Source organism: Sciurus carolinensis, chromosome 2 (genome assembly GCF_902686445.1).
Source record: "Sciurus carolinensis chromosome 2, mSciCar1.2, whole genome shotgun sequence".
Lineage (NCBI taxonomy): Eukaryota > Metazoa > Chordata > Mammalia > Rodentia > Sciuridae > Sciurus > Sciurus carolinensis.
The window spans coordinates 110,466,331-110,483,555 of NC_062214.1; the positions used below are offsets into that span (position 1 = coordinate 110,466,331).

The 17,225-nt window shown below is 41.6% G+C and overlaps 1 protein-coding gene across 1 annotated transcript in view; it reads left to right on the forward strand.

Moving 5' to 3' along the window:
* Pla2g4e (phospholipase A2 group IVE) overlaps positions 1-17,225 on the forward strand; it is a 66,596-nt gene continuing 49,371 nt past the window's right edge. The window contains exon 1 of the mRNA XM_047542389.1: positions 1-200. Coding sequence (XP_047398345.1) covers positions 9-200 — 192 coding nt within the window. The 5' untranslated portion in view covers positions 1-8. The remainder of the gene's footprint in view (positions 201-17,225) is intronic.

Sequence of the window (17,225 nt, forward strand, 5' to 3'; positions counted from 1 at the left end):
AAGTAGACATGGCTGGAGTGACTCTCCAGGCCTTGGCAGGCCGACCTGGCCTGGGAACTAATGCGTTTGTCCCACAGAGCCCACAAGAAGATGAAGAAGACAGCAGGTCAGGAAGATGTTTCAATGAGAGTGAAGATCCACAGCACCTGGAAGCTCCCCACCTCCTGCCTTTACTACCTATAGCCCCTGGTTGCTCTCAGGTATGTCTGTGTTCCTAAGGGAGGGCTCTTGGCCCCTTAAACTTGACCCCCACTTTTCTGACTCTGAATATCTTGCATTGCCACAATCAAGAGGTTGTGTTTTTCTATCACTCCTTTCTTCCCCAGAGGAGCCTCTTCACCTCCTCCCCATCACCTACCTGTCTGTACCTCTCTCTGTGCTCAGAAGACTTTGATGACAGTGGTGACTTTTTAATTAAATGCGTTCTAAGTGCCTGATACTCTGCTAGGCAGGGATTAATGTCTGTATTTGGTAAAGAAACTGAGACTCAGAGAGGTTAAGGAATTTCCCAAGGTCACAAACAGTCTTAATGGGCAATCTGAGATGGCAGATTTTTCTCTTACGACTTCTCTTGCTGAGAAGAGTGGATAACACCATGCATATGAAGGACCCAGCAGAGTGTCTGGCACATAACAGGTGCACAGCAAGGTCATACATATAGTCACATGCAACTCAGAGGAATAGCAGACTGACTTGGCTTTCCTCACAAACCCCACCTACCTGTGAAGAGAACACCTTTAAGAATTACCATCTGATAAATTTAGTAGGCTACAAAAACCAAACAGCATCTTTAGATAACCATCAGTTGCACCAGATCTGCCTCTTCCAGCTCCTCCTCCTAGGCTCCCAGAGATCTGGGGAGTGGCCAGCATGCCTGTGTCCCTCTGGCTGAGTTCTTCAGGGATGAGCCTCACTTCCTTCTGCTGGGCCAGGCCTCACTCACAGGGAGCAGTGATCATGGCCCCCTCACCTCTGAGGGCCCCTCTGGTGTCTGCCTCTTTCAATTTTGGCCCTGATTTGGCAGTTAGTTCATCCTGAGCATTGCTAGGTAACAGAGCCACTCAGGGGATGATCTGACCCTCCTGGGGATACCACTCCACCCCTTAACCAGGCTGATTGCTCCATGGAGGTGTGGGGCCTCTTCTGGTCACCCTTCTCAGAGACAAATGTGTAGTCTAGAGCCCCCAGTGTTTCTCTCAACTTCTCAGGCCCACCCTTCCCAAAGAACACCTCTCCCCGCAAAGAACCAGATACCAGGCAGGACTTTCTTTTCTTCCTCTCCATGTTACCTTCTCCCCAGAAGGCTCTGCGTCTCCTCAGCCAGGCCTGCTCCTAATGTGCTGAAGGGGAGGTGGGAATTGGGACAGGCTCTCTCCCTGTTGCCTTGCTAAAGAAGTCAAGGGCCTGTCCTCACCTGCACAGGCCTCCAAACCTCCCGATTCACACTTAGGGCTGGCCGCTGAGTACTGGCAGCAGCAATTGAGATACAATGGTTTAATATTTGGAAAAGTGTTGTCCTCATTAGAATGGTTAAGAGTGAGGGCTTTGGAAGCAGATGAGGTTGGGGCTCTTGCTGTGTCACTTGTCAGCTCTGTTTCCTCAGACCACTTCCTTAATCCTCTTCAATCTTCAGTTTCTTTATCTATGGGGAAATAATGATGTGAGGAGTTGATAACATGCTTTGCATAGTGCTGGAGCATGTGAAGTTGGAGCAGTTTGGACCACTGTCATTAGTATTTCTTACCTTATACTCCATCATCTCCATGCCTGTTGGAGAGTAGGAATGAGCGGTGCCCGGGGCCCTCTTGTCTTTTACCTTCTCCCCAGAAGGCTCTGGAGAACAGAACACCTTTAAGAATTACCATCTGATAACAGAAAGAAACTGGAGAACAGAAAGTCTTCATAGTCGGGACATAGACAACCACAGAAAGACATTTTAATGTTTCATATATAATTTTGATATTTAATCATAGTAACACTATTACCTAATAAAAAAATACAATTATATCTAGTATTAATTTAACTTTATATCTATAAATTTAATTTTAATAGTTTTTTTTAAAAATACATTTTTATTTTTAGTTAACATGATAATTGTATTATCATGGGGTGTGATATTTCAATACATGGTAATTAGTAAATCTGTCACCACAGACATTTATCATTTGTTCATGTGAGCAAAATCCTCTACTAGGCATTTTTGAAGTATCCCATTAATTGTTGTTAACCACAGTTACCCTACTGTGCTACATAACATTAGAAGTTCTTTTATTCCTCCTATCCGACTGTATCCTGGTACCAATTAACCATCCTCTCTCCATTTCATTTCTCTCACACCCTTCCAATATTTTGGGAACCAATATTCTAGTCTCTAGTAGTTTCATTTTATTATCTGTAAAAGTAATTTATAAAAATGTTTGAAAAACACAAAGAGCAAATCTGCCATAATACTATTAGCCCAATATAACTATTCCTTTTGGACCTTCTTCTCCTTAAGACAGTATCTATATAGCTGTCTTTATAATATTTATACATATCAATGCCAAGGAGATTTTTTAATCTTAAATTACAGATATTTTCTAGTTTGCAGCCTAAACTTCATAACTCTCATTTCAGTGACTAGATAATATCCCATTCTGTGCATGCATGTGCCATAATTTATTAGGTGTTCTGGTGAGCTGAGTTTTTATGAGTGCTTTATTTTTGTAAATTTTCATGGAATTTCTCAGAGGCTGGTCAGTTGGTCAATCTCTAAGACCATTGTAAAATATCTAAGTTACAAGAGTCACAGTCAGCTCTGCTGGAAGGAGTGTGTGCATGAATGGGTGTGATGGAAGATAGGAGGATGTGTGACATTCAGAGATGGTGGAGTCCTCCATTATTTACATGTCAGTTTTTGAGGGAATGACCCCATAATTTTCAAACAGTTTCTCATCAGTCCTCCATTTTGGCCTCAAAGTTTCCCTCCAGGATCATCTGTGGATGTGTCCTTTCTCTTTCCAGGATCAGTCAGAGGCTCCCATTACTGGGCAGTGTATAGCCATCTAGTAGTACTGCAGCAAACAGCTCCTCAGATTAGCTGGCCTCACTCCTCCGAGTTACCACTTCCGGTCCTGTATTCTTAGGTAACTCTTCCTGCATGTTGCCACATTCTCTGGAGAAGACCAGGAAGCACATCTGAAACATTTTTTCATTCACTGAACAAATATGCACCCAGTATTGTTCTAAGACTGCGTGACAGCACTGAGCAGGTCAGACGAGATCAGACTTCATGAAATCTACACTCTAATGGGGGAGGAAGACAATAAGTAAATAATAGAACTCTTTTTAATATCAAAAACAAAATATGTGATAGTGACTGACAGTAGAGAGGGAACATCAGATAGGTAGTAACTTTGAACTAAGATTTAAGTGCCCAGAGAGTAAATTCTAAATACAAAGTACCTAAGGTGAGTACAAGGTTGGTAGGTTCTAGAAATGGAGAAAACCAGGTGTCTGGGGAGCAGAGGGCAGGGTAAGAGAGGGAGAAGTCAATAGTCAAAGATGAGATCAAGGCCTTATGATGGACCAGAGGCTACGAAAAGTAGTTTTGACTGTTCTGAAGACCATGGGAACCACTGGAGAGTTTCAACCTGAGATTCCACTTTGTCTGTGTGTGTTCTACACAGATCACTGACTGGTCTATGGAGAATGGAGCATGGGGGACACAGGAGAAACAGCAGACACTGAGGAGGTTTTTGTTGTAGCCCAAGAGAAATGGTGGTGGCTTGAGCAGGGGTGGTAGTAATGGAGGGTAGAAATGAACAGATTCTGGAATTTTCTGGAAGGATTTACAGGATTTATGAATAGGTTTAAAATGGAATGAGAAATCATAGATGCCTCCTAGGTTTTTGCCTTTATAACTGGGAGGTACCCCCTTACTCAACTGGGGAACACTAGGGTAGAAATGGGTTATGGTAAAAGGGACTGGAAGTTTTGGGACATTTTATTTATTTTTATTTATTTATTTTCATGGTACTGGGGATCAAACTCAGAGTCTCACATGTGCTAGGCAAGGAAGTGTCTACCACTGACTTATACCTCCGTCCCTGTCTTAGATACTTTAAATATCCAAGTGGAAACATCAAGTGGGCAGTTGGGAATGCAAGTCTGAAACTGAGGAGATAGTGGTGAATACACAAGGCAGAACACAGAGGGCTTTTAAAGCCACAGGGCTGAATGTGCTCTCAGGAGACAGAGCAAATGGACAAAAGAGAAGGCGCAGAGGTCTGTGCTCTCCAAAGGGACATCAGAGGGGACTAAGAAGGAAGAGCCAATAAGAATGGAATCAAACCATGAGAAAGGGGTGACCTGGCAGCCAAGAGACTCCTTCTATCCACATTCCACACTGTCATCTTTCTGAGATCAGAGTAGGTGGTCAGGAAATATTTTCAGGAAGCACAGGCTCTGTGACTGCTTGCTTGCGACTTTCCATCCCCTGACACAGACCTGGTTGCATGATAGGTGGACACTTGACTGACTGACTGCTGGCCTAAGAAGTTAACAACTTCCCACTATCTCTGACATCAAGGTGGACACCTACACCAGCTCCAGAGGCCTCACCCTAGCCCCCACCCTCCTGGTTCACACCCTGTGGCCCACTCCGCACACCCTTCCCTCTTGGCAGGGCTCACCCTACTCTGTGCCACCTACGTAGCAGGAGGCAAGCCCATTCCTGCCTCCTCTCAATTCTGCTGCTTCCCCTCCTAGAGTGCTCTTCTTCCTGTCCCTCTGTTGCCTCTCAGAACCTCATTCCCATTTCAAGACCAGCTCAGGGCTTAACTCCTCCAGTTGCTCCATCTGCCTCCATTTTGGTACCTGACAGACTTGCCTTCAGGACCACCCCTGTGTTATCCTCTGTGTTACCTCCCTGTCCCCCAGGCCATCGCTACCCCATGAAGGTGTTTTCCTGGAAAAACCTCTCTCATCTCATCACTTCTCTTACCCTGGTCAAAGTGACCATTTATTTCCCACCCAAGTCACTCTGGCTCTCTTCCGACCTTCAGTCTTGTCCCACCAAACCATCAAAGTGATCTTATTCACATCACTTCTCTGCTTAATACCCTTCAATGGCATCCCTTAAAATAAAAAGTCTGATCTTTTCCATGTTGTCAAGGTCACCTGTGACCCACCTTCCCAGACACTTCTCACCTTGCCATTTCTTACTGTGCCTCAGTTCTTAAAAATGGCAGGGGAATCAACTCACCTGTGTTATTGTCTTTCACAGCGCTCTGCTCTTCTCTTTGGTAGGATTATTCAGCTGAGAAAGATACATTGTTTGTATTTATTTGTTCATCATATATTAAATCTACTTTACTAAACGACAGGCACACGCCTATAATCCCAGCAATTTGGGAGGTTGAGGCAGGAGAATTGCAGGTTCGAAGCCAACCTCAGCAATTTAGCAAGACCCTAAGCAACTTAGCAAGACCCTGTCTCAGAATAAAACATAAAAAGGGTTGGGGCTGGGGCTCAGTGGTACTGGTTTCAATCCCCAGTACACAAAAAAGAAAACTGCTTTCCTGGAAGTTATATATGAGCAGGTACCATGTTAATTTTGATACTCAGAACTTCTAGCATAGTTTCTAGCATTTAGTAGACATTCAGATGTCATCACCAATGAACAAAGCTTTCCCTGACCTCCCCAGCCCCCACTGACCTTTAGGTTCTTTGGTTCACACATTCATCTACAGTTAGTTTTTCCCCATTTATTCATCCGGTAGTAAAACAAACAAACAAAAAATCCAAAAAACAAAACAAAACAAAAAATGGCAATAGCTACAATTTATTAAGATTTTTTATAAGGTCAAACTCTGCATGCCAGTCATATAATTAAGGGTGTGTGTGTGTGTGTGTGTGTGTGTGTGTATCTTTACAACAATCCTTTGAAATAGATACCATTAATATCATTTTGCAGTTGGGAAAATTAAGTCTCAGAGAAATAAAATAATTACTTGATGCTGTCCAGTTAGAAAATACCAGAGCCCTGAGAGGTATCTCTGTCTCCAAATCTCCTGTTCTTTCCTCTGCCTTTGTTGGTGTGGGTCTCATCTCTCTCAGTCTGTGAATTTTGTTGTAAATTTTTGTGAGTGGCAGCTTTGGTTTGTGTTTTTTGGAGTCCTCCACCTCCGCACTGCAGGTGCTCCCTAAATATCATTTGTGTTATTTGTGAGGGTGTGTCAGCCACCTGTGAGAGCATGAAGGACAAAATGTTCCATGTTTCCATCAAAGTTGCCCCAAGAGATGAGTTTCACACCTGAGTCTAAGAATGGCCACCTACTAATCTTGACTTATTGGGGCCCAAAGGCCTGTCTTCTCCAAATATCTCCCCCTCCAGGCCAGACTGACCCTGTCCCTCCTTTGTTCACTGCCCAGTGACATCTCCATCATGTTAGGCAACAAGTCAGGTTGACCTGGCTTCCAGAAGGCCTCTCACAGGAGCTTCAAGCAGCTGAAGGGATTAGCAAGTTGTTCCCTAGATTTAGGGCATGGCAGGATAGAGAGAAACAGAATCTAAAAGCTGAATCAGATTATCTGGATTCTAGGGCAACTCCTTGCTCAGCATAGTATTCTCTTCTCTATCTCCCAGACTGGTACCCTTGCATAATTCCAAGAACAGAAGCTTGCTGCTTCCCAAGTGACTAAGGTCTTTCATACAGTGAGGTCAATCTACCCACCCACAAAGGCCCTATTTCCACCATCAGGTATGACACAACATCAGTCTAATCCTTTTCTGGACTTGATGGCCCTTTTCATACCTGAAGTTGGTTTCCATATTAGATCATTTCAAGGCCCCACTGTCCTGGACTCCAGCACTGGTTTTGCCCCTGCCTTGCCCACTAGGTAGATACTTTATTTGGGAAAAGAGCAGGACCCAGATGGTGGACAGGAAGCCAGCTGCTTGGTAGGAGAAGAGAGGGCCTCCCAGCATTTGAGAAGGAATTCCTTCCCTGGGCGGACCTGCCTGGCTCCATCCTAGGAACAATGCCTCCTGCTACTCTCAGAGGATGGGCATGAGAGAATATGACTATTGTAGGTGTGTTTGTCTATTCATGTGTGTGTGCACGCACTTGAGCGTGCATGTGTGTGTTACTGTGGATCAAACTCAGGACCTCATACCTGCTAAGCAAGCACTGAGTGACATCCCCAGTCATTTCTATTTTTGTTTTGAGATAAGGTCTCACTAAATTCCTGAGGTTGGCCTCAAACATGCAATCCTCCTGCTCTAGCGGCCCAAGTATTTGAGATTACAGCTGCTTATATACTTTTTACAAAGTTGACACCTATAAATAGCAGGCGTGAGAAAAATGTAAGTTTTCTTTCTCCATCTCTAAATGTGCATTTTTTGCTTTATTTACTTAACATAAAATAATTTCTTTGTTAAAAATATTGTTTTTCTGTCTGTAAATAATATGCAATATATTTTCAGAGTAGGCATCAGAAAAATGTATTTTCTTAATAAAGAAAATAATCCTTCCCAATAATCTCATCATTTAGATATAACCACTTGAACCCTTAATTTTATTTCCTTCTAGTCTTTTTTTCTTTTTTTTTTGGGGGGGGCGGGTGCTGGGGATCAAACCCAGGGCCTTGTGCTTACAAGGCAAGCATTCTACCGACTGAGCTATCTCCCCAGCCCCTAGTCTTTTTTTCTAGGTACATATATTCATAGAAATCAATTTTGGTTTTACATACATATGTTTATATATGCAAAATTAAATTTGTAAAATATTCTTTCTACTCACAGTAAATAGTTACTGTTCTCCTCTACCATTAAAAATTTTAAAAATTTAAATGACTATATAATATACCATTTTATCACTAGACTTTCAATTTCTATATATGAATATTATTCAAAAGCCCAGGATGGGCTGGGGTTTTAGATCAGTGGTAGAGCACTTGTCTAGCATGTGTGAGGCACTGGGTTCAATTCTCAGCACAGCATATAAATGAATAAAATAAAGGTCCATCTATAACTAAAAATATATATTTTTTTAAAAAGTTCAAGTAACATGTCAATAATATCCATATTACAATGATTCCTCTTTCCTCCTGGCCAAGTTGGCAGAGAATTCAAGATTTCCTTCCAAATAGCCCAGAAAACTCCCAGGACTGTTGTTCGTGTCTGAGACAGATCCTCATCACTTTTCTGCAGACTCTAGACTTCTCCAATGAAGCATCTCTGCTGATTTGCCCTAAGACCTCAGTGAGGAGAGTCGCCAAGCAAAGTGACTTGTTTACCACATGCTATAGTTTGAGTATGGTTTATCTCCATCAAAACTCATGTTAAGATTTGGCCCTCCATGTGACAATGTTGAGAGGTGTTGGGGCCTTTAGGAGGTGATTAGGTCATTGAGAGCTATTAATGCAGTTTTCCAGGGAGTGGGTGGCTTTCATTCTCCTGGAACTAGATTGGTCACCAAGAAACCTCACCAAGATGCAACCGTGGGATCTAACTTCCCAGCCTTCAGAACTGTGAGCAAAAATAAACATCTTTTCTTTACAAATCAACCAGACACTGAGTATCACTTGATAATGATGCAGGTTTCTCATTCCACACACGCAGGGGCCCAGTTCTGCCTGGCAAATAGATACTCAGTAGCAAGATGAATAAACATGAAGGAGTTTCAGCATTATCCCTGTGCTGTAGCTTCTGAGAAACTAAGCCCTAATGTTAAGTTCAGAACAGTGGTCCAATTTTCCCTTGCCGTTATTGGCACATTTCCTCTCTGGGACCTCCATTGTCCTTGCATCTGACCTCAGTGAGTTTCCCCAGGGCGTCTTTAGTATATCATATACATTGTAATAACTTGAATCCCCAAAGGATTCAAGCCTTTTTCCCAGGAGGCTTCTCTGTCCCTTTGTAACTTTATGGATGCAATTAGATTCCTAAGGGAGAGTGCTCTCCTGCTCCCTTCAGAGATGCCCAAGGTCAGTGGATATATTAGGGATGGGGGATGATTGACACCTCTTTTCATCAGTAACTTCTAAACCATAGTCTAAGCCAAACTGACAAACAAAAACAAACATCAAAAGTTACAAGAATAATGGGCTGGGGGTATAGCTCAGTGGTAGGGAACATGGCTAGCAGGTAGGTGTGAAGCCCTGGGTTTGAATCCCAGTACCATGGAGCATGTGTGAGGCACTGGGTTCGATTCTCAGCACAGCATATAAATGAATAAAATGAAGGTCCATCTATAACTAAATATATATATATTTTTAAAAAGTTCAAGTAACATGTCAATAATATCCTAATTACAATGATTCCTCTTTACTCCTGGTCAAGTTGGCAGAGAATTCAAGATTTCCTTCCAAATAACCCAGAAAACTCCCAGGGCTGTTGTTTGTGTCTGAGACAGATCCTCATCACTTTTCTGCAGACTCTAGACTTCTCCAATGAAGCATCTCTGCTGATTTGCCCTAAACTGAACCCTTTTGAGGATTTGTAATAAAGTTTATGTATAATTAATTCCTAGAAATAGAATTACTGGGTTAAAGGCCATGTAAGTTTTACATATTAATAAGATTGCCAAATTGCCCTCCCCAAAATTTTGCTTCATTTACATCCTAGCATTGTTTTGCTGACTCTATCTCACACCCTCAGCATCACTAAGACTTACCAAACTTTTATCTTTCCTTGCCAATCTGATAATGAAAAATGACTTTTTTTTTTTTTTTTAATTCAGGGGCACTTTACCACTGAACTAAATCCCCTGTCCTTTTTATTTTTTATTTTCAGACTTGGTCTTGTAAGTTGCTGAGGGATTCATGGAGTTGCTTAGGGCCTTGCTAAAATTGCTGAGGCTGACTTCAAACTTGGGATTCTCCTGCTTCAAGCCTCCTGAGTTGCTGGGATAACAGGTGTGTGCTATGATGCCTGGTGAAAAATGACATCTTTGATGTTTTTATTTAGACTCCTTTAATTATTTGTAATAAATTTATAGGATTATTGCATAATCCATTTATTCCTAAACTTAGTTGAACATTAGGATCATCAGCAGAACTTTTTAAAATCCCAATGCCTCAGACATACACCCTACCAATTACATTAGAGTTTCTGGGAGCCAGGCATCAATATTTTTTAAAGGTCTCCAGGTGATTCAGATACTAAGCAAAGTTTGAGAACTGCTGAAATAATACTACTACTATTAATGAACTGCATCTTTTTCCAGTTGTTTGATTTTTATTTGTTATTTTATTTCTTCTTTTTTTAGTTTTTAATATTTAGTATTTATTTTATTTGTTTTGTTTTTTGAGGCAGGGTCTCACTAAGTTGCTAAGGTTGTGATTCTCCTGTCTCAACCTAATGAGTTACTGGGATTACAGGTGTGAGCCACCTTGCCCAGCTTTAGTATTTATTGGACAGATATTTTTATTTATTGGGAAAATTAACCCTTCATCATAAGTTTGACAAACACTTTTGTAAAAATGTGTTTTATAATTAGTCCTTTGTTTTACCATGCACATTGCTTTTTTTTTTTTTTTTGGTACTAGGCATTGAACCCAGGGGCACTTAACCACTGAGTCACATCCCCAGCCCTTTTTATTTTTCAATTAGAGACAGTGTCTCACTAAGTTGCTTAGGGTCTTGCTAAGTTGCTGAGGCTGTCTTTGAACTTCCGATCCTCCTGCCTCAGGCTCCTGAGCTGCTGGGATTATATCAGAAAGTGGTAATGTCGCAATCAAACAAGAAACCGCAAAAGGCAAAAGGCAAAAGTGGAAGAAACCAAACTTTCTTTTATGCGTGCTGGCCCAGGGGAGAGCAGCACTCCAAATTCTGAGTGCCCCTTACTAGTTTTTCACAACATTTATAGGTTATCTAGAGTCACAAAATTTCTAGTCTAAAATGATACATAGTTGTGCACAAGGTTTCAAAGAAAGAAATATGATTGTGTGTAAGGGTTTTCAAGCGGGAAGTGTGTTTACAAAAGGGAGACTGGCTTCTCTTACAAGGCCTTCTGTAAATCTCTAGCCTTGGGCCTGAGCTTTCACAGGGGCATTTACACTTCAAAGGAAAGTAGTTAGATCCTGGGGAAAGTCCTTCACAATCCAAAAGGAAGGAGTGTTATGGTTATTTTTTCTAGCACACTTATGTAATACATCTTTCCTCTACTAATTTGAAATGCCATCATTTTATATGTAAATTTCCTATATGCGCATGGATTTGTTTCTGGACTCCCTAAGTTTCATATACTGTTACTTTAAAATGCATTTAGAGACAGAATTAGTTTTTTCTCCTTAATTATATCCATTTTACAAGTTCACTGAATATATTTCATTTTTATTCTTCTGCATAAACTTTAGAAACTTTTGATTAAGTTTTCCAAAAACTTTTAGTTGGAAGTTTGATTGGTTATTGTACTGAATTTATGACTTAATTTAGAAAGAATCGATAGTTTTATTTTCCCATTCGAGTGTAAGATATGTCTATCCATTTGTCAAGTTGTTTTATATTCCTTAAGAGTTTTATAGCTTTCTACATAATCTCTATAAATTTCCTTATTTATTCTCAGTTTTGCTTATTTTATTTTTCATTGCTCTTGTGTATGAGATCTTGTTTTCTCTTGTTCCGAGTTGTAAGAAAACTAATGATTTTGTTTATTTTATAATCAGCATCTTTATTATATTATAAATTCTAGTATGTATGTATATATGTTTCTACATGCATGCACATGTATATATTACTATATATATTTGGTTCTGTTTAGAGATATTCATTCTATTCCACAACTGTCTGCTAATTTTTACACCAGTATCACACAGCAAATAAAAGTATTTTTGTGAGCTAGGCATGGTGAGCATGCCTGTAATCCCAGTGACTCAGGAGGCTGAGGGAGGAAAATTGCAAGTTTGAGGTCAACCTTGCAATTTAGCAAGGTCCTGTCTAAAAATAAAAAATTTTAAAAAGGGCTGGTATGTAGCTCAGTAGTAGAGCACTCCTGGGTTAATCTCCAGGACCACAGAAGAACAAAAGTAGTATTTTTCTGTATTGATACATTCTCTTTATAGTCCTCTTTATAGTCCTACTGCATAGGATTCAATCAGAGCAATGTCATAATTTAATAATATTTCTACCAATATTTAGTATTTAGGTGATTTCCAGTTCTTCACCATGAAAAATTGAGATACAATGAACATTTTTAACCATGTAGCATTTCCCCCTGGATGTGATTTCCAAAAAATGGAATAAGTTGGGCATAAATAATTGTGTAGCTATTGATGACCACTGCAATTTATTTAGATGTATTGAGTCATTGGATTTGACTATGATAAAGAAGATAAGAGACTTGGAGCAGGGAGGGGTCAATGAAGAGTTCCACAAATACAGGTAGAGAAAGTAAAAGCTCTTGAAGACAATTCCAGGATCATTAATAATCAGGAAAATGTTTATCAAAGGTACCACGAAATACCATTGGATACCCACTGAATTGACAAAACTCAAAAAGTCATATGATACTCTTGGAATACCCCAAGGGAACCCTCTTACACAGTGGTGGGAGGGTAGTCAGGAAAACTACAATGGGCAATAGTTTGACAATATCTAGTAATATTGGTGATAATATATCTCATAACCCAGCCATTTATTCTTCCAAGGGTATACCCACTAAAAAAACACACATGCATAAGAAAGTTCCCAGTAGCATTGTTTGTACCATTTGTCATTTAATCTAAGGAACATCACTCACTAAGCAAAAACATTAACAATTAAAATATTATGCATCATCATTTTTTAAAGTATTTTTATTCCAGATATTTTAAAATAGGAAAATAAGTGTGCCTTTGAACTGATGAAATATATTGATAACAAAAATTTAGACATGGGTTAAATGTCCATCACAGAAAACCAGATGAAAAATTGTGGTATAGCTCACAGCTATGAAAATGGATAAACTAGATCTATATTTATCAATATAGGTGAATCTTACAAATATAATGTTGAATGGAGAAAAAACATGTTTATAGCTGAGTAGTATTAAAACATGCACAATAATACCAAATATAGCTTAGGAATACATACATATGAAGAGAAAGAATAAAGAAATGCACAAGTGGGCTAGGGACACAGCTCAGTGGTAGAGTGCTTACCTTGCATGAATAAGGCTCCAGGTTCAATCCCAGCCCTGCAAAAATAAATAAATAAAAAAGTGGTAAGAAATACATGGAATGGGACTGGGGAGATAGCTCAGCTGGTAGAGTGCTTGCCTCGCAAGCACAAGGCCCTGAGTTCGATCCCCAGTACCGCAAAAAAAAAAAAAGAAAAAAGAAAGAAATACATGGAATAATGGATAAGAATGCAGGTGAAGGCCTAGCCCTAGGAGTGATTGAGTGAGAGTCACTCACACACGGCGCTTCGACTGTTACCAGTATTAAAGCTGGGTAATGAATTCATGGGTGTTTGCTTGATTATTCTGCATGCATTTTGTGTATTGGAATACTGATTAATACATTTTGAAAAGGAAGAATTCAGATTAGAAGATAAGCAGGGAAGGTATGTTTTTCTAGGAGGATATATTTATCTACCCTCTGCCCCCAGGACTAGGAATTGAACCCAGGACCTCATGCATGTTAGATAAGTACTCTACCACTGAGCTACATACCAAGCCCTTTTTCTTTTATTTTGATACAGGATCTTTCTAGTTTGCCCAGGCTGGCCTCAAACCTTATCTTGCCCAGTAGCCGGAATTACAGGAATGTGCCACCATTTCTGGCTTTGTTTTATATTTTATTAATATACATTTTTAATTGACACATGGTGCTTGACATATTTATGAGGCATTCGTGAATTCTTATACCAACTCATGCAGGTCATGACTTGCCTTTCCTGCGGCTGGTCTGATACCTGCCTCTTCCTAAGCTTTGTCCCCTAGACCTGACCCATCCTGTCTGCTTTCCCTTCCCTCAACTGAGCCTTTGTCACTGGGAGAGGATGGCTGCCTTTCCCACCCCCTGCAGGAGAACAGTGAGTCCCCCCACGCCATGCCCCAAGCTCTGGACAGGGAGAGCAGCCAACACTCCTCTATCCCAGTTAAACAGATGTTGTAATGGATGATTCAGGTACGGGTTGGTCCTTCCATGACTGGGAGAGGCTTTCCCTATTCAGGGATATCACAAACACAGTCAGGTGTGAGTGGTGGGTGGACTATTATAATAGTATTGACTTCCAGAGTGAGGAGAAGTGAGAGACTGGAGCAGATGCTTGAATGGGGGGAAGAATTGGGGCAGATGAGAGAAGAGACTTGTAAGAGCACCTGCCCATTGTTTCCAAAAGAGGGCTCCTGAAGGCAAAAGCACAGACAGGTGCCTCCCATCCTAGATGTCCCCTAATCTAACAGGACAGGGCACCACTCCTGTCATCCTTCCCCACACTGCTCCCCTCCTCAGAATCTGTAGTGAAGACCTGCCACAGATGTGGAGGTCAGTATTCTCAGTGAGAACTCCTTCGGTCACAAATAGCAGAGTAACAGAAGCCAAATTTAAATAAGCTTTAGCAAATCAAATGTGCCTTTACTATTTCATGTGTTGGGTGGGCTTTAGGTAAAGTTTCTCAGAACTTTCTCTTTTCCTCTCCATCTCTCAACTTCTTAATCCTGAGTTCTCTATGATGACAAAAATGGCCACCAGTAATCAAGCTTACCTCTTCCTTAGAGTTCATAATCTAGAGAAAAGAAAGCGATCTTTCTCTTTGTCTCTTAACTCTCATATAATCCTTAAGAGAAGGAGGAGGAAGAGAAAGAAGGGGAGAAGGAGGAGGAGATTTAGTTGTGTGGAACCCATCTCTGATCCTAAGGGTATGGCATGCCAGGGGTGCACCCTTGAGGCTGGAGAAAGGTTCCCTATGATGGACAACTACTTTTCCCAGAGAAAGGGAAAGAGATACTGGAGGTTATGTGTCCCTATCCTGGGGGGCCCCACACAGTCAATCACACTTTAATCTCAGAATTGACCTACATATTTGTCCCATTTAGATTTTGTCCACATTCTTTAAAATAAAATCCAAAACAACACAACTATTTTCCCTTGAATAATGATAAAGCCCAGGAGTATCCCATGTATGGCACACCAGTTATGTCTCTGCTTAAAAAAATACTTTCAAATAAAGTTAGAACTAGGATATCCAATCTTCCCTATTTTTTGGGACTCTGGTTTTAGCACCCAAAGTCCACAGTCCTGGGGAACCCTTCAGTCCCAGGCAAATGGGGATATTAGTCACCCTCTAAAGTGTTTGGTGATTGTTTGCAGTAAACAATTGCCAAGGGTACAACAAGGGGTCGGCCTGGTCTGTTCTCATGGAGCCCAGAGCCCTACCCTCCAAATTTCAACATCAGCAGAAGAGGACTCCAATTCTCCACTCCCTCCTCAGCCCTACAAACACACCATACAGAAGAATGAAGTGTCACTGGCCTCTTGTTAAAGTGTCCTTTCAGTACTGCCAGCTCCCCTGCATGAGAAGTGAGATCTGAGCCCAGCCCCGTCCAGTGCCCTGCTAACAGCAAGAGGCTGCTATGCAGACTGCCTGGAGGCAACAGGAAGGCCCCAAGAGGAAGGCTCCTCGAAGACCAAAGGCCCTCCTTGTGCCTACTGTGCAAGTCCCCACCCCAATCTTATCTTTGGCCCCACCTAGAATTACAGCAACCTGGATCACAGTCAGCTGGAAGGACCAGCCCCACCTACCCACCTGCTCCAGGACACCCTTTGTCCCACTGCCCTTTGCTGCCAGTGTATCTTGGCATCTCTGCCTTTCAAGCCAGTCATTTAGCTCACTGTAGCCAGGCCCTGGAGCCCATAGTCAGCAGCCAGATGGATAAGAGGTTGGGTAGGAAGGGGGCTGGCAGCCAGGTGGGATGGGTCCCTTTTGGAAAGGCTTGATGTGTCATAAAAGCCAACTCAGCCACACCTCCCATTCCTCAGTACAAATTAACTGGAAAATTAAAATCAACTAAATATCACTAAAAATTCCTCAGGGTGTTTTGTCTGAACCAGTTGGAAGAATTACACTCATCCCATTCATCCCGAGACTTGCAGGGCAAGCTAGGCTGAGGCTTCGAAGACAGAAATGGGCCTATAGGGCCACATTCCTAGTTCCACAAGCTGACCACTCTGACTCAATTTGGTGAAACAGGAGTTTATTCCCCAGTGACAACACAGATGCCTCTTTTTCCCAAAGGTCTGCACCCCAGGAAAAAGCACAATGACCCCTTTCCAGGTACACACACACTCACACAGCATGTTCACATGACAGGCACAACACACTGACATGACTCCCTGACTCCTCAGTTGCACAGACAGCCCACTAATCCCCACTGAGAAGCAGCAGTGGAGCAGAAGAACAGCAGCCCAAGTGGACTGGAGCACTGGCAGTGAGCATGGAAGCCCATGCCCATGGGGGCCTACAACACAGGGAGCCAGGGCCAAGGCAAGCCAGGGCGTGCCAACCTAACCCACCAACTGCAGCCTGACCCTGGCCTGGTGCTGAAGCCTGCTCCACACAGCACCAAGGCCAGGAACCTTGAGCATCCACAATCCTATGACCTCAACCTCCCCCTTGTGATGAGCCAGCAGGAAAACGGAAGTGGGGCAGATCTGAATGGGATTGCAGGGTTAACCGATAGCCTTGGTACTTTTCCAAATGCTGAGTTGCATAAATTTGGACGAATAACCTTGACTCGAGTGCTATATAAACCCATAGACTAGCACACTCAAACAGTTATCCCCGTTGGGTTCCTTCTTCTTCCTCTTTTTTTTTTTTTTTTTTTTTTTTTTAAATTAGAGCTTTATAGTTGTACAGAGTAGGGGCTGGGGATGTAGCTCAGTTGGTAGAGTGCTTACCTTGCAAGCACAAGACCCTGGGTTCAATCCCCAGCAGCACACAAATTAAAAAAAAAGAAAGAAAGAAACTATAGTTATACAGAGTAGGTGGCTTCATCCTGATAAACTCATATATAGAATTTGATTTCAGTTCATGATCCCTACTTTTCCTCCTCTCACCTGTTCTCTTCTCTCTACTAGACTTCCTTTCACTCATCTATTTATTTATATTTGATTAGTTCTTTTAACTTATACATAAAGGTGAAATTCCCTGTGGTATATTTATATATATACATAACATGATTTTTAAGAATTCATTCTGCTTTGTCTCTCCTCTTTATGATATCCTATCCTTTCCACCCCTCTCTTTTATTTAATTC